Source organism: Rhinolophus ferrumequinum, chromosome 18 (assembly GCF_004115265.2).
Source record: "Rhinolophus ferrumequinum isolate MPI-CBG mRhiFer1 chromosome 18, mRhiFer1_v1.p, whole genome shotgun sequence".
NCBI lineage: Eukaryota > Metazoa > Chordata > Mammalia > Chiroptera > Rhinolophidae > Rhinolophus > Rhinolophus ferrumequinum.
The window spans coordinates 22,126,711-22,143,585 of record NC_046301.1 but is presented as its reverse complement, the minus strand read 5'-3'; the positions used below and the strand labels follow the sequence as shown (position 1 = coordinate 22,143,585).

The following is a 16,875-nucleotide window of genomic DNA, read 5'->3' as shown; positions in this document are numbered from 1 at the left end:
GCTGCCCATGTGCAGTCATTGAAGCAGACCCGACGGTGAGGCGGAAGCAATCAGAGGTCAGAGATACAGACTCTGAAAGGGTCAGAGATCCCAACGGGTCATTGGGACCTTGGGTAAGTCACTTCGTATCTCTGAATCGCATTTTCTTCCTCTACAATATGAAGACTAAACTAAAAGATCTGAGACCACTTCCCCGTTTTCACATTCAATGGTTTTAAGTAACTGTCTAGCAAAACCAAAACATTATAACTGAAGTACAGCTCACCCTCAAGTTGTCCTAACGTCTTTCAGGTTTAGGTTTAAAGAACCTTAACTACTTGGTCACCACCGTATTTCTTACACTCCCATCCTGCAAAAATTATTCACAATTTGAAGAATGCTCTACTTCCTCTCCTGGCTGTCGTCCCGCCCCTCAGAGAGCACCACCTTTGATGAACGCATTTGCATGGAGCAGAGTGGTCTTCCTCATAAGGGCTGTATTGAGAAAACGCTGAGTGATTTTTGCAAGAGGAGGGCTGCTTTTGTCCTCCTTCTCATTTTTCCAATGAGCAAACAAAAATGCCACCGGCACTCTGTGGTCAGAGATTAAACACCACAATATCACTCTATTTTCCTTTTCAGTTCTTTCAGTTTTCCCACCAAAACACCAAGATGAGTCCCAGAAATTGGCACAAGGTGGGGGCAGGGTTATGACAGAATATCATATTCTGCTTACTCTTTCTTTGACTTAACTTGGCTTAATTTCCTGCTAAGTGAAAAAAGATAGTGAAAAAAAAATTAAAATAAAAAATCTTCCCAAAGCTGTGTCCTGGCAGCTTGAAAAACATGGGTGTCAACTCCTGGCTTGGCTTGCTGGCATTTGTCAATTCTATGATTCTCTGGAAAAAGATTATCTATCCCCAAAACCATTAAGCTTCTAACTAGTATAAACAGTGGTAAAAAGTTCCTGCTCCTGAAAAACAGTCATCCATTGTCAGACATTCCCTCTGAATTGATCTTAATAAGCTATTTTAAATGAAGGGGAAGGAAAAAGCATAGCACTAACACATGGCAATTATCTGTAATTCTCCATTTGCAATGTCTACTGGAGAGAGAAAAGAACGCAAATGTGGACAGATGCTGACTAGAGCTTTACAATGACATCAAAATTAGGGTCTTTAGTACAGTAAGTGACATGACTAAGTTGCAGTAGTTCAAAGGCAGGTTTTCATCCCAACAACAATATATACCACAGATTGTTGGGAACTGTGATGAGATTAAATTTCCACGAGGCATGATCCATGGGAATAGGGAGGGGGAGACATGTTTTGTGTCCTAAAAGCTTACCAGTGTGGCAGGGACTTGTTTAGCTGCTAATATTTAATGTCAAGTTTAGTGATTCTATACCAGCTTTAAGGTGGGAAGAAGAGAAATAGACTCCCCAGCCTCCTCAATAGGTTTCCTGGCATCTTAAAAGAACTATAATTCTAGCATTTTTAGAAGTAATTTAACAGTCAAGCATCCTTATTTTACAGATGAGAAAAACAAAACCCAGAGGGGATCTCACAGCTGTTAGCAAAGCCCAGAGGCCTCGGGTATGGTGAGGAATGGGGTGAAGGGTCCTGGAAAGATCACTGCTCTTCATTTTACTGATCATCTCATTTCATCTCAGTTATCAACATTTCCCTTTATCTCTTCTGGCATCAGTAAGTAACCCTTGAGCATTTACTATGGGCCATAGAACTCTGTGTGCTAAATGCTGGGGTCACCGTAATAATTAAGACACACCTAGTATAATGAGAACAATTAATCCAATGTCTCAGCAACAAGACAAATTATCACGCTTTTAAATTTTCATGAATCTTCACTCCAGAAACGGGAGTGACCTTATGCGAGTTTGCACGCGTGTGTGAAGGAGTATGCGTCCACTCTGAGCATTAAGCAGCAGCTACTGACCTCGAGGCAACAACAAAAAGGGCCAATCTTGGGTTTGGAATTGAAGACAGACCAAGAAGAAAGATGGCAGCCCAGGTTACCAATGAATAGCAAAGTAAGAGGAAAATGACCAAGACCCAGGGTAAGCAGGGACTAAAGTAACTGCCCTTTAGCCACGTGCAGCCCTGGGCCAAGGGTCAAGGATCCCAGCCCTGCCTGCCCAGAGCAGTGGCCAGGAGGAGAAATCCCAATGACCTTTGCAGTGGCTCCCTGAAAAGCGCCTGATGGGTTTGCCCTAGGTTAACAATTACCCGCAACTAGGAGCCACTTGCTTTTGCTTTAACAAATGATGTAACAACTTGAACTAGAAAAGAAGTGAATCAACTTGAATTATTTTTACTTTAGTTCTCTTGAAAGTTACTCAAATTAAAAACAGTGCACTTCCCATCTATTCTGGGGAAAATACGTTGGGAAAGGAAAGCTGGAAACACTTAGCTTATTAGTGAATTTTAATTTATATAACTATTTTGGAATTGACAATTAAGAATTCCATTAAAATCATATTATGAACTGACCTAAGCCAATTTAGCACTTCAGAAAATCCCTGGTTCTTAGAAATGTAAGAACCTTCCAGCACTCAGAGGTAGGTGAGAGCTACGTACTCCAAATCCCACACTTACTACCAGCCTCGGTCCAAATCCTGCTAATGGACACAAGCAAGGAGGCACACAAAAAAGACAATCTGTCCTTTTTGGGGGTTATTTCTCTTTTTTTGATCTCAGGCACTTAAAGGAGCACCACGCAAGTTCACTCTGTGGGAGACACAATAGTCTCAGGGCAGGACAAGCAAATTTTAGAGTCAGGTGGAGAATGGAACCCTTTGAAAAGTCGGGGTGAGGGGAGGCACGACTTCAAGGCTCTGAAGGGGTCAGGATGCCAGGCTTGCCAGGTTCTCGAGGTTCTCATTCCTCATTCGCTCAAAAGTGGTGGGGCTCTTACTGTTCGTTTTGCTAATGAAAAATATTTCAAAATCCTTTAGGTAAAGAAAACCACTCAGATGATATCTGAAATGTTTAGGCCACCAATTTTGGAGACTGTATTCCTAATGAAGGTATTTCCATGGTAAACCAAACATGCCAAGAGAAAGAAAGTTAATGTACACATACATACATGGATGGCAGTGTTTCTACTTCAGTATTCTTAGAGCTCATTACCTAAAGACAATCTGCTTGTTTCTACAGAAGAAAACTGTCCATCTTTAACCCTAATCATTTACTGCTATTTTACCAGGCACATTTTCTCTTATAAATTTAAATTATTGAGAGCTAAAGCAAATCAAGTTTCTTGAAATTTTCAAATTTGGTTTGGCTCATCATTCTTCTCCCTATTAGGTCAAATGCCTATTCAACCAACTGCTAATCATGTTAAGTTACTGTTTATATTTTTAGGACATCATATTCAAAACCTAAAATTTATTTCTAGGTTATACACCAAAATGAACGTATTGTTCTTGTGTTACTAGTTGTGTATGTAAGTACTATACTAGTATTCCACTCTATTTTAGACTTTCACAAAGTCAAATCCTGTTGGCAATATTAAAGCCATGATTCAAAATGAGATTTTTTAAAGAAGAATCAGAGTTCTCCAAGGCTTTGTCATTGCAAATCACTTTGCCAATAACAGGAAAACTACTACTGATAGTATTTTACTTCATTATATTCAATCCTGACCACAACCTTATATTCCCATTTTAGAAATGGGAACACTTCAGCTCAGAAGAGTTCATTGAATTGGCCAAAATGACAAGACGAAACAGGATACAGGATTCAAAGCCAGGTCTTCATTTTTTGATTTGTTACTATATCCAACCCCCTGGACAAATTAAACTACTAAAGTATACAGCTCAAAATAACAAAATCACACAACCATGCCACGTATGCTATTTCATACCTTTAATCCTCTGAAGCTTCCTGGGCTAGATGGAGAAGAACTGGAGGATTTCGTAGATTTAGGAGTAGAAAGCTGGCTGCTGGGAGTTCCATTAACTGACCAGGAGACAACAAAGGAGACAGAGATCATTAAAACACAAAACAACCCGATTGTGTGAAAACACTAAGCCCATGCACAACATAGCTCCAATGAAGCTTCGACTCATTTCAAGCTCAAAGCAGATGGCAAATCAGCAAAAAGAAAAAATAATGTACATTATTATATTCAAGACAAGGTATCAGACAAATAAGGAGTGAAACTAGGATTATTTTTCAATAACAGCTTTCCAGCAGTGACAGAAACCAAAGATATAAAACATTATGGAACGAGGGATGTGAAGAAGAACTTGTCCATAAATCATGCCTGCCAGTAAGGGTAGAAAAATGAATGGCTATTATATTTGTAATGCTTTACTACGGAGACTGTCCCATAACCTCCAATATTCACTACCTTGGTATATACCAACCTGAATAACCAAGACATTTTGTGGCTCTCCCAAATCAGTTCTGACATAATCCAAGTAAATTTTTGAAGGACATTCTTAATGGAATGGGAAAATTAATGGTCATTTTCCTTGTAATGTCTGTTTGTTTGTTTGAAGGCCATAAAAGACACTCTTCAACTTTCTTTTTACCTAGACTAGTTATTGCTAATTCCTCCCATTTTCTTTACAGCTAATTTCCCCCTTATTTAGCAATCTTGATGGTTTTTTTTTTTAATACACCCTCCTACAAACTTCCATACACTTCTTAGGTTGAAGGGTCAATTTTAGAGCCTATGCTAGAAGAGTATGGCCACTGCTATTTTGAGGGGACAGTTAATCTGCACTCTATACTACAGAATGCCCTTCAAATATTTCAGTATGACTCATGCTTATTTCCAATTGTATCACCCGGATCCATTTCTGCTTTATTTCACAAAGCTGATAGTTAACATCCAGTATTGGTGTGATTTTTTTTCTCTTCTAAGAAGTATTTGTAATCCCTTTCATCACGAATCCTCAATGCTTTTGCCCAAAGTAGATGAAAACTGCCATTCATCTCTATAGAAAGAAAAGCAAAGCCCATTTCCTTTTTTTTTTTTAAATATGAGAGAACAGACAACTATTATTTTAAATGATGCTAATAAGCATCAAAAGCAAAAGACAGAGATAAAGGTCCTAACTAGATGATTGAAAAAAGTGAGCACCACTCTTTGCATGGAGGCAGAAGTTCTGGGTCAAATACTTTGTGATTAGGTGCGTCATTTGCAAACATGGCTATCTGGGTCTATGACATCACGTTTGTTTATAGTGTCACTCATTTAAAAAGTCAGCAAAGATGAAAATGTTTTCTAGTTATTTTTAAATTATGAAACTTCAATTTCTCTAATGCAAAACTACTCATTCAAAAATAATTAACAGTTTAGATTTTCCTAAGAAATGTATGTGGGTATATAGCGTGCAAGTCCAACACCAGTAACTATCCAATTATTTCAAAACTTTTCAGAGTATTCAACAGCCCTGATTACTTCTCAGTTAAGTTAAATTTCAATTAACGTCGTCTCTTTAAAAACTTCTCGTTAAAGAGAACTGGTGGTGGGAAGTCACATAAAATAGAGATTATGATGGGCAATGAACTAGTAAACTTGCGGTGAGCTGAGGCCTGTTTTATTTCATTTCACACAGCAACCTGCAGAAGTCACCAGTTACTACTCAGTAAATACTTTAGCTTTCACGAATATTCAGACACAACACCGACACCAAAGGCTTCTTGGACTAGCGAGAGAAAAGGGCCTAAAAGTGAATAATTCCTGCAAATGGTAATCTCTGTAGCAGCCCAATTTCCCTAACAACACACCCCCTGTATACATAGCTCCTTAACAAAATTCACTGCTGGGGATTTAACTGCTGTATGCCCATATTTAACTGTATGCCCATATTTAACTGTATGCCCATATTTGCCCCCAAAAAACTCTGATCCTAAAGAGATATTAAGTCACCTGTCACCCTCTAAATTTCCGACAGCATTTGGAAGGTTCTAAAAAACACTCTCTAATGAGTAGTCCTTGGTACGACTTATCAGCACATTTCTCCAGCATCTTTGGGAGGGTAGGTGAGACCTGGACAGTGCTACGTTGTACCTTCCCCCGACACACATTGCTGCCACCACCTGGAAGGTGTGCTATGACCAGCCAGCATCTTTCTAATGTTCCCGCTCCTTCACTCCACCCCTGACATTCTCTCCCCAAATAAGGCTTTTATCTATTGCTCCCTTCAACTGTAAGGTAAGATAAACTTGGGGACTTTTTTGTATTAATTTGTTTGCTCTCAATACTTTTTTTTTTTTATCTTCGTGGACTAGGAAAGAGTCACAAGCTAGAAACCTAAAGTGAGAAGACAAATTATGGTAGCTATTTCCCCACTGATATTATCCAGATTAATCTCTGTGTGCTTATTACACACTATTTAGCTATTCCAATAAATTAGAGTTCTGTTGAGGAATTTAGTCAACCAGAAGCTTTCACTTATGGGAGCATTTCTGTCTGAAGATTGAAAAAGTACAATATCATGTTTACCAAATTACTAGCTCTGTTTCAAATTCCAATTAGTCCCATGGAATTTTAAAAACGGTAGCAGGTAAAGCATAGCTAAAGCAGTCTATAAAAGCAAGTTATACTTCTGGGTACTGCGGCTTTTAATAATACAAAACTCTTTCCTTCCTGGTGGTGGGAGAGAACACAATCGGAATAAGTATGGTAACATTCTTCAGAATCACAGTGAGGTCCCAGCAATTGACTCAGGTTTTAGCCTTCCATAACTGCAGCATGAGCTGACCACGTATTTGAGTTAATCTCTTACAAGAAGCTGTCTGCTCTCTGAAAGGTGATCTAAACATCTCACAACTTTCACTTCTGAGTTTAACATCTACTCCATTAATCCAAATTCAAATATGGTCTCAGTAAAAATTGTGGGGTACTGGAATACGAAGATTTTCTTTTTTTTTTTTCTTTTTTAAATTTTTTATTGGGGAATCTTGGGGAACAGCGTGTTTCTCCAGGGCAAAATCAGCTCCAAGTGGTTGTGGGCGGGCACAGCCCACCATCCCATGTGGGAATTGAACCGGCAACCTTGTTATTGAGAGCTCATGTTCCAACTAACTGAGCCATCCGGCCACCCCTCCGGAAGCTCAGTAGCAACTTGTTGTCTTCAGTCTAGTTGTGGAGGGCGCAGCTCACTGGCCCATGTGGGAATCAAACCGGCAACCCTGTTGTTCAGAGCTCACACTCTAACCAAACGAGCCACCCGGCCACCCGGAGGATTTTCTTGAATCATTTTCAAAGCATTCCAAATTCAAGTTAAAAACATGTATACTCGTACACTTATTAGACTATGTTATGAAGCAGTTGGTCTGGAAGACAAATATGGCTATGAAACCTGCTTTAAGTTCAGTATGTTCATTTCCATCTTACGACCTCGGAGAGACAAAATTGGAATCATCTTAATACCTGATTCTTGAACCACTCTCCCCACTTTTATTTAGTTGTTTTACTATAAGTATCTGTAAACCTATCACTACAACAAAAGCTACGAATCTGACAAAAATCTACAACTTCCATATGGTAAGCTCAGTTCAGTGTGTTTATGCAAATTTCATATTATATTAGCTTTCCCAGTGTTTGAGAATCTTTACAGGAAGCACAGCATGATTTGAAAGAAGCTTAACAGCAGAGAAATGCTTTCAGTTAAAAATTATTCATATCAGCAATATGTTCAGAAAGAGAAAGTATCGGGCCTATTCATCCCAGGATAGGGAGGAAGGTGAGAACAAAAGAGTATCATGACTTCTATGGTCATTTTCCTACTACCAACGTTAGCCTTTCTCACTAAGAGAACATTTTCCAAGATTCACTAGACAACAAATCCCTCAAGGCAATGTGCCTCCTCCATCACTCAGGGGTGTGACGACACACAGACAGGCACTTGCGATCCCCGGACAATGCCTCGTTCTCTAATACATAAGGGAGGCTGAAGCATTTCGTACTGCACAGCTATACCCTGGTACCAGCCCGATACAGTCATGAAAATGGAGCAAAGGAAACAGAAATGTGGCAAAAGACAAAAACAAAAACCCAGCAGAGCAACACAGCCATTATCACCATGGCTCACCTGGGGATTTGGCTGTCGAGTAGGCACTGGAATAGGGACCAGCCCTCTTTACTGTCCACAGTATATACAGAGGAAGGGAGACAGTAAGGAGAGTGATTATTCAGCAGGTCTAGCGCGTCTACAGAAAGAAGGGCTCAGCAGCCCGACCTAAACAAAGTAGGGTAGGTGCTGCAAGGGACAGCTGTGCAAAGTAGAAGGACCCCCAAACACAAGACTTTTTTACACAGTCTGATGCTTGAGAGTCTTTTCTGCTATCACATGCTCTAGATTTCCCACATGTAAAATGATGGTTTTTCACAATCCTTTCCTTCAGGGGAAATGATATCAGCAAAATTATTTATAACTATACTAGAAATGAACCTTGTAAAATCAATAACATCAAGACATTTGTGGATGTTTTAAATTTTTTAAATGCCCAAACAGTCAAAATTATGACAAATTTATAGGCCTTGGACTTGAAAGAAATTTAATTACAGGTCAGTCTGACTCTTAAGTAAAGTACTTCTTTCCAACAATAATCATTGTTACTATTCAATTGTTTGATAAAGGAAAGGCCTGTGGAAACCTATCAAGTAAATATATTGTTGCACTAGGTGTGGATGTGGATGTTTTAAACCATAAGAAAATATCTACAACCATAAAGCACCAAATTTAAAATGCAGTACACAGTGGTCAAACTGTGAAATACTTCCATGTAAATATCAGGAGAAGAATCTAGATAATAAGATTGTTCTTGAGAAAATGTGTCAGAACAAAACAAACAAGCTTCTTAGGCAACTTAGTATAACTTTGAGAAACAGACTTAAATTTTTGGTTTAATAAATCATGTCATCTATATGTTGTTCTAGAACCTGACTGCATAGTAGCATGGGAAAACTACCAGTTCACAATAATTTAAAAAAAACTGAAGGAGAATGATATGTGACCATCCATTCCTTTTCCATTACCTACCTGAAGCTGGTGATTTGCTGCGTCGAGAGGGCCCAGGGCTTTTGGATCCCGAATACTTAGCTGAGGAGCGAGAATAAGATGACTTCAAGACACGGCATTCTAGAAAGAAGAAAAGTGCATTAAATAGATCTGGTTTTAATACTAACCAAGGGAAGATTGCATGGAAAGCAGTTTACTACCTGGAACCATTACCTGATTGTATTTCTATTATTGTGAAACAATTTAAATATACAAAACAACCACCCAAAAAAGTCCACCTGACGTTGGACTACTACTTTAATTAGGCTACCTACACATCTTGCGACATTACCTCATTGTTCCATATGGATAGAGAAATCCCAATGTTCTAAGTTGATTCACACACACACCTACCTGAATCCAAACATGTGCAACATTTTTTTAGTCAGTAGCATTCATAGGCAAAGGCTACAATTTTATTATTCTCAAGTCTTTATCAAGTGTTGAAAAGGTATGTAGGACGTTTTTATTTATAATTTGTAAATTGCAATTTATAAACTCCTTACTTGTTTATTTCCATCTTTCCAAAGTGTGGAGCATCAAAAACAAGGAAACTAGCTTTAAATAATAACTCAGGTCTTCCTATAAATCACCAAATAAAATAGAGTTTAGAGTATCGGAGCTAATTGCAGCTAAAATAATCATTTCTAATTTGAATAATTAAGAACATGGGTTTAAAAGTCATGTAGATTTTGGCTGCATCACAGATTTGACATTGCTACCGGGGAGATGGTGGTTAGGCCTGAGACTCAGTTTTTCCTCTATGAAACTGGGATAAGAAAAAAATCTACTTCTTGGCTTCTTATAAGAATTAAATTAGATAACATACTGTCTGTAACTTACTTTAAAATACTTCAGTTTACACAGGAAGATTAAAATGTGGATTGGTTTTAATGTATACCTCCGGGGCAATAAATTAACATATGAAGTACACTAATCAGGAAAATACACACCAGGGGAGGGTAGTTAGTATTTGAAAGACTCTAATCAAAACCTTACACAGAGGGGGCTGTAGCAATTTCAGTTTCTTTAATTAGCATTAGGGATGTTACAGAGTATTCCATTGTTGAAAGGAGTGGTTTGTGGATTTGGTAGAAACTGCTGAAGGCACTGCCACTCTTTCCCCAACAGGACGGGTCAGTCCACAGAGCCAATACTAGAACGTCAGGGTTACATCGTAGGTTGAGGAATCTGTGCAGGTCTTTCCTGCAGCTCTTAGAGGAGGATTTTGTTATTTGATTTAAGACTAGATTCGCTGACTTCAATGGATCTTTAATGCAAGATGTCAGAAATCTAAAAGGACAGAGTTGGTATTTCATCAAGAGTATAAAACAAGTTAAATAACTGATTTAAAAAAAAAAAAAAAGCTTTGCCTACTAAATGTACCTATGGCAGAATTAAGTCTGAGACTTGACTTCATTGGAAAATTTTATGACCTGATGGTGGTATAATAACATTAACAATAGCAATAGCATATGCCCTGTAACAGGTACCCTTCTAACTGCTTTACACATAGTAACTCATTTAATCCTCACAAAATGTTATGAAACAGCCATAATTATTATCCCCAGCTTGCAGGAGGTTAAGTAACAAGCAACTGAGAAGGAAGAATCAGTAGCTTTCATCTGTCTCTATTGGAGTCTATCAATAGCCAACAACAACAACAAAAACTATGAAGGATCCAACAAGCCAAGGTCAATTTACAACACACAATGTGAACTGTGTACAATGCCTGGTACATACATAGTAAGTGCTCAATAAATGTTTCATTATCGCTCAATAAATGTTATCCAAATGAACGTAATAACCTAGAACATTTCATTGTTGAAAGTTTCAGTGTTTCAACACTCAAAATGACCAAGGTCGACATCAAAAAAAATACTATGAAATGAAATTATGCTAACATCAAGAAAGACGTAAAATACAGAAAGACGTAAACGCATGTTTTCATCAACCTTAACCATCCATGAGAACAGGGGAGAACATTACACGGAGAATACAGAAGGACATCACCTGCAATTCTTTAGGGACTTTCCAGGGACATTACCAGTTTAAAGCAGGACCAGTCCAATAGACTAGAAGACAGTACAGAAACATTCAAAGAATTCTGGCAACAGTGAAAAACGAAAAACAAAAAAAGTAGATAAATGAGCCCCAAGCACAAAGTAGATCAATTACGCCAAGGGAACTGACTTAGTGTAACAGGAAAGAATTACACAAGGGAGTGTGGTACCGTAGAATGTATCATCGTCAATGTTTTTGAAAGTCGAGATGGAGCATGGCGTTTATTTGGTCACATGTGTCTCTAATTCTGGGCTGTTAGAATCACCACAACTGGAAGGGTTCAACCATCAGGCTAGATTTTTGAAAAACCAACTATCCTAATTCATGAAATTAAAGAGTGAGATTGTATTGCAAACATCCCTCTCTTCTGTGAAATCTTGTATCGGTATGATTTTACCTTATTTAAAGATGAAATTGACTTTATCAGCTAAAATGATCACTGTTCCTATGAGAGGTTTAAATTAATTCAAGACAGCAGAGTAAAGCAATATTCCCAGAATCAAACACATTTGAAATCACTGAGGTTATTGCTAAATAGTTAAAAATGCCATACATTGGCTAAAATCAATAAAAGGGATTGTCTTACCCCATCCATGAAAATAGCCTTTTTTCCTGGCTATATAAACAATGCATGTTATTTTTTTTTTCAAATTGCAAACAGAACAAGAAGGTAAAAAGACACCTGAGGAAATCACTATTAACAATTTAGTTATTATCCTTTAGGTATCTCTTTATAGACATGGAAAATGTACAACTAACTGCTTCAGGTTCAACACTGTCCATATAATTAAGGTGGTATAGCCAGCCTCCATTCTGAAAGATGGCAGGAAATTCATTTCAGAAGCAAAACAATGCAGTAAAAAGGGAGGCAACCAAATGGCTAAAAAATGAAAACTACTGAACTGCTGAATTCGTTTCTTTTTAGGACTAAATACTTTCTTTTTCATCCATTATAAAGGAGTACTGTCAGTGCCATCTTCTCTCAACACGCCAGACCCCTTACATACACCCCGTGACAAAATCCCAGCCTCCGTTATTGAGTCACAAGGATGGTCAACGAACAGCCTTACCACTGTGATCCAGGACAAAGTCATCTTGGGCGTAACGGAATTTCTCAGGTCCACATGCAATAAAAACATCGTCATCACCGAAAAAGTCTTGCAGACAAGTAACCTAAAAAAAAAAAAAAAAATCACATCCAAGAAATAAATTAGAAACATTAGAAGTGAAATAAAAAGTCAGCAAAACCAAATATATTTTCAAGCCTCTCCTGTAACATTAAGTTGGAACGTAAGGCTGTCTAACATCACATTTCCAAGCGTTTTACTCTTCACAAAGCACTTGCACACAGTGTCTCCTGACCTCAGAACAACAGAATGAGCCGCTCGTTAGCTGCTATCAACATTCCTGTTTTTCAGGTGCAATCAAGGAGCGCACAAAAGGTAAAGTGATGTTTTCCAGGTTTCGGATTCATGCGCGGCAAAGCTGGGGTTGATGGGTCTCTGCTCTCAGTTTTCGTGTTCTGTACTGTGCCCCCTTTCCTCACCCTCCTAGCCACTCCACTTCCCAGCCACGTCACTTTGGGCAGGACTTCTCGGTACCTCTGGTACAGTTCACCTTTGGTTGTTTTCAGGATTCGTGTATGAAAACTGCTTCGAATGAGTGGCAGGCTTGTAAATACAGTAGTTCCTCCTCATCCTTGGGGATACATTCCAAGACCCCCAGGAGATACCTGAAACCATGGATAATACCCAACCCAATGTGTACCATGTTATTTCCTATACGTACATACCTTTTCACTCAAAGGAAGCACTTTACAGCTTCTCTTTGGCACATCCAAATTGCCAGCATCTCTACTCTTGCGCTGTGGAGCCATCATGAAGTAAAGTAGGGGTTACTTGAGCACAAGTACTGCAATGCCAGGACAGTCACCTGATAACCGAGATGCCACTAAGTGACGAATGGGCTGGAGCGTATACAGCTCGGAGGCGAGGGATGAAGCAGGGCAGTGCAGGATTTCATCACGCCACTCAGAAGGTAACACAATTCAAAATTTATGAATTGCTTCTGGAATTTTCCATTTAATATTTTTGGACTGCACTTGACCACACATAACTGAAATTGCAAAAAAACGGAACCTTGGATAAGGGGCGACTACTGAACCCAGTGTGTTAGCGCTCTCTCCATCATCACCACCATCACTAAAATCAGAGGAAGATTAGCCACAAAGGTGACAGGCGTAAGCATCAGGGTCCTTCCAAGGCCTTGTACCCGAAAGTGCACTCTTAACTTCATGTTCTTTTCTCATAAAGCTCCCCCCCCACCCGCCACCATACTGTATCAACTTCAGATCCCACAGAACCCAGGTCCAACTCAGGGAGCATTCACCCATTCATCCCAGTGGTGACAAGAAGAACCGTCTACCAGGACTTTGGATGTAGATAGGCTCCACTTTTGCCTGTCTGTCAATGGGTATCTGATTTCTTTTTTCAAAAGTACTAATTTCCAATAATTATAATAATAATACAGTTTTTAAACAATCAGTGCTCTAGTACTTGGAGGACTGGGCAAGCTCAATAATTCCGTAAGTCTTCCTAATCACTATTTAGCTTTTTATTGGGGGAAAAAAATCTCACCACAGAGTTCGAAAACAATGCTCTCGAGAGAAACGACAGTGAACTGCATGCACTAAGAGAAGCGGCTGTGGATTCTGCTTGTTCATTCCAGTTCTCATCAAGCTAGACGCAGCTTCTGTACGTCACTGACAATTGGCTCAGGCCGCAGTGCCTGAAGCTTTCCAGAGTGTTTCAGTCAGTCTGAGATGCTGTTACACACTGCCATAGGCTGGGTGGCTTCAACAACAGAAATGTATTTCTCACAGCTCTGGATGCTGGAAACCCAAGACCAGCCTGGCAGCAGGGTCGGATTTAACACAGGCATTTTAGGGAGACACACACATGCAGTCCATCACAGGAGAATCCCATTTTTCACCTTTTCTGTTCAAGCTGCTTCTCTTCATCTGAGGTGGTGATCGCATATACCCCTTCATCCATGCAAGGATCCGGGGAAGTCATCCTGTTTTCCTTTCTTTCTCAACCTCTCACACCATTTTTACTTCTTACATGGCTCTCCAGCATTTCTATGCCTACTCTTTGATTCAGCTCTCACTTTCTCTTGCCCAGACTCCTGCCACTGTCCAGTAACTTCCAGTCTTCACTGTTCTCACAGGTGTGGACATAAATGAAGATGGCACTGGTATATCCAGTCTCTCGCAGGCAGCAGCGTGGTGACCACACACCATGCACAAGGCTCAGTGGCTTCCTTCTTGACACGATACTGCTCCTTCACAGGGCATACCAGTTTGTCTTTCCACACATGGTTTGCCTAAGAGGTTTGCTTCCCTTTGATTCAGGCGCTAGCCACTGAACACATATTTGGTTAAATAGTTATCAGCTAATTTCAGATTTGTCTCCAATAACTCATCAGTACTCTCAAGAAGTGATAGGCATCAAATAAACAAATAATACAACTGAGATAAACAAACATGTATTCTGACTGTTATTAAGCTGTACACAGGACACTGACACATCTCATGAACAACTTTCATCTCCATTCTTTCCACAAATTTGCACTAACTGCTTAGTATGTGCTCGGCACTATGCTAGCTGCTACAGAAACACCAGTAAAGAAAAAAATCCTTGCCCTCATGGAGCAAGCACGGTGAGGAGATGACAATAAAATGTGTGTAAGTACACTCACGCATTGCAGAAAGCCAAAGATTGGAAGGGGGATGGGAGCTACAGCACTAACCAGAGTGGTCACACAAGGCCTCACTGCAAAGGTGACATGTGAACAGAATAGTAAAAGAGGCTAGGGAGGAAGCCCCCTAGCTATCCAGGGGAAAGTGTTTCAGGCAGAAAGAAAAGCATATACAAATCTGTGTGCAGAGATCAGGCTTGGCAAGCTCTCACAAGAAACAGTCCTGGGACAGAGCAAGAGAGCGGAAGAGCCATGTGGGAGGGGAGCTCAGAAAGGTGGGGCAGGTGGAGCGGGGCATCGCCTGTCAGCCACTGGGAAGGAAGGAAGGGCTTCAGCTTCACTCTGCGTGAGCTGGGAAACCTCTAGAGGCTCCCGAGCAGAAGACAGCCACAGACAACTTGGTTTTAACAGGATCACACTGTGTTCATGCGAAAGGGCAAGATGAGAGAGCAGGGTAGCTGGAGGCTGCTGCTACTTCAGGCAAGAGGCTTGTGCCAAGATGTGAGGAGTGGAGATAGTGAGAAGGGGTCACACTATTTGGACTGGAGATATGAGAGAAGAGAGAAGAATGTGATGGCTCCGGGGTTTTGGCTTGAGCCACAAAAGAGGATGGAGTTGCCATCAACCTGACAGGGAAGACCCCAAGGCAATGGACAGGCTTAGCCACAGAGCGGATGAGCATGAGTTTAGATTTGGAACACTGATGGCGAAGTGCCAGTTAAACATCCAGGTGGCGGTACTGGGTGGCAAGTTGGACACATACAAATCGGAATAATTATAAAAAAGACAGACTGGACTTAAATGTGACAACGTATCAAAGCAAAACATTGGTTTTATTTATATGTAAACTGTGCACACAAATATCAACATTTTCAGATAATGTAGGTAAACAGAACTGCAAGCATATCAACCTAATTTTATGCTAAAATTACATTTGTGTCATTTTAGGCCTCCATGTAATACAGTCATTATTTGCCCGTGCTTAAATTTCATGAGTATACGGGACTACATATTTCATTGTTTCTAGCAGTGCCCCAAACTCAGTTGATATTTTTTAAACTGAAACAGCTGATACAATGCCCAGGGTCAAATGTAAGCTAAAATAAATCTCTCTCCCCAATGGAAGCCACATTAATTTACTACTGCACAGTCACTCTAACTTAAATCAAGTACCAACTATATGCCTGGCATAAACCAAAAACAAGAAGCATGCAATCTAGTGATGGAGGATGGACAGGAAAAGTAATAGTTCAAAATTACACCTGTTGTGGGAATAAAGAAATACAAAGAACTAACTTAACGAAAAATAGCATCCCACAAAATATTCAAAACCTTTAGAATATTTCGTTATGTCTGGACACCATGATGATTCTACTTTTTTTAAATTATTATTTAAAAAAAGCACACTTCTTGTTTTAAAACTCTGATGGTCTATTTGTTCCTTTTATCATGTTTTTAAAACTGGTATTTAACATAGAGTTATGGGCCATGTTACTACATCTGATTCAGAAAAAAAAAATGTATCAATACCAGAAATAATATCTCTGTGATTCTTAAGGAGGGTGAGGAAAGTGTATCAGTTTAGAAGACCTCTTACTGTTTGCTTCTAATTCTTTCTTCAATGCAAGAACCTCTTCAGGAATAATGGATGTGATGTGCCTTATCAAAGAAAGCTACACAAATGAGAGTAAAGTAATATTTCTGCTAAGGTATCAAATTAAAGCAATCAGCAGGATCTAATGGGGAAACATCCAACTGAGAAATAATATATCTATGGGCGCATATCTAAGCTTTCCAAATGAATGTGGGCCATTTAAAAACAGTAATTTTTCTGTCTTTCAGTAGACAGACGAATTAAGTCAGGGTGAATAGGTGGCAGCCATAATTTCAGTGCTAGGTCTTCACAGACAGCCACAACCACTTTTCTTTTGCTTTCCCCATTTGGTCTCTGCAAAAGGATACAGAAATACAAAAGTTTGAGATCTGATATAAATTCTATGCACATACTAGGAGCATAACAAACCCTTTCCTCA

The 16,875-nt window shown here is 39.5% G+C and overlaps 1 protein-coding gene across 7 annotated transcripts in view; it reads right to left on the bottom strand.

Annotated features, from left to right (window-relative positions):
- Window positions 1–16,875, bottom strand: part of DCLK2 (doublecortin like kinase 2) — a 141,423-nt gene that overhangs the window by 47,519 nt on the left and 77,029 nt on the right. For 4 of the 7 annotated variants that reach the window (XM_033134089.1, XM_033134093.1, XM_033134095.1 and 1 more), the window contains exons 3-6: window positions 12,154–12,256; window positions 9,002–9,100; window positions 8,051–8,101; window positions 3,865–3,959 (exon numbers count right to left, since the gene is read on the bottom strand). In XM_033134089.1, the coding sequence (XP_032989980.1) occupies window positions 3,865–3,959; window positions 8,051–8,101; window positions 9,002–9,100; window positions 12,154–12,256 (348 nt within the window). The remainder of the gene's footprint in view (window positions 1–3,864; window positions 3,960–8,050; window positions 8,102–9,001; window positions 9,101–12,153; window positions 12,257–16,875) is intronic. The other 3 variants (XM_033134091.1, XM_033134096.1, XM_033134092.1) reach the window with 1 other exon arrangement.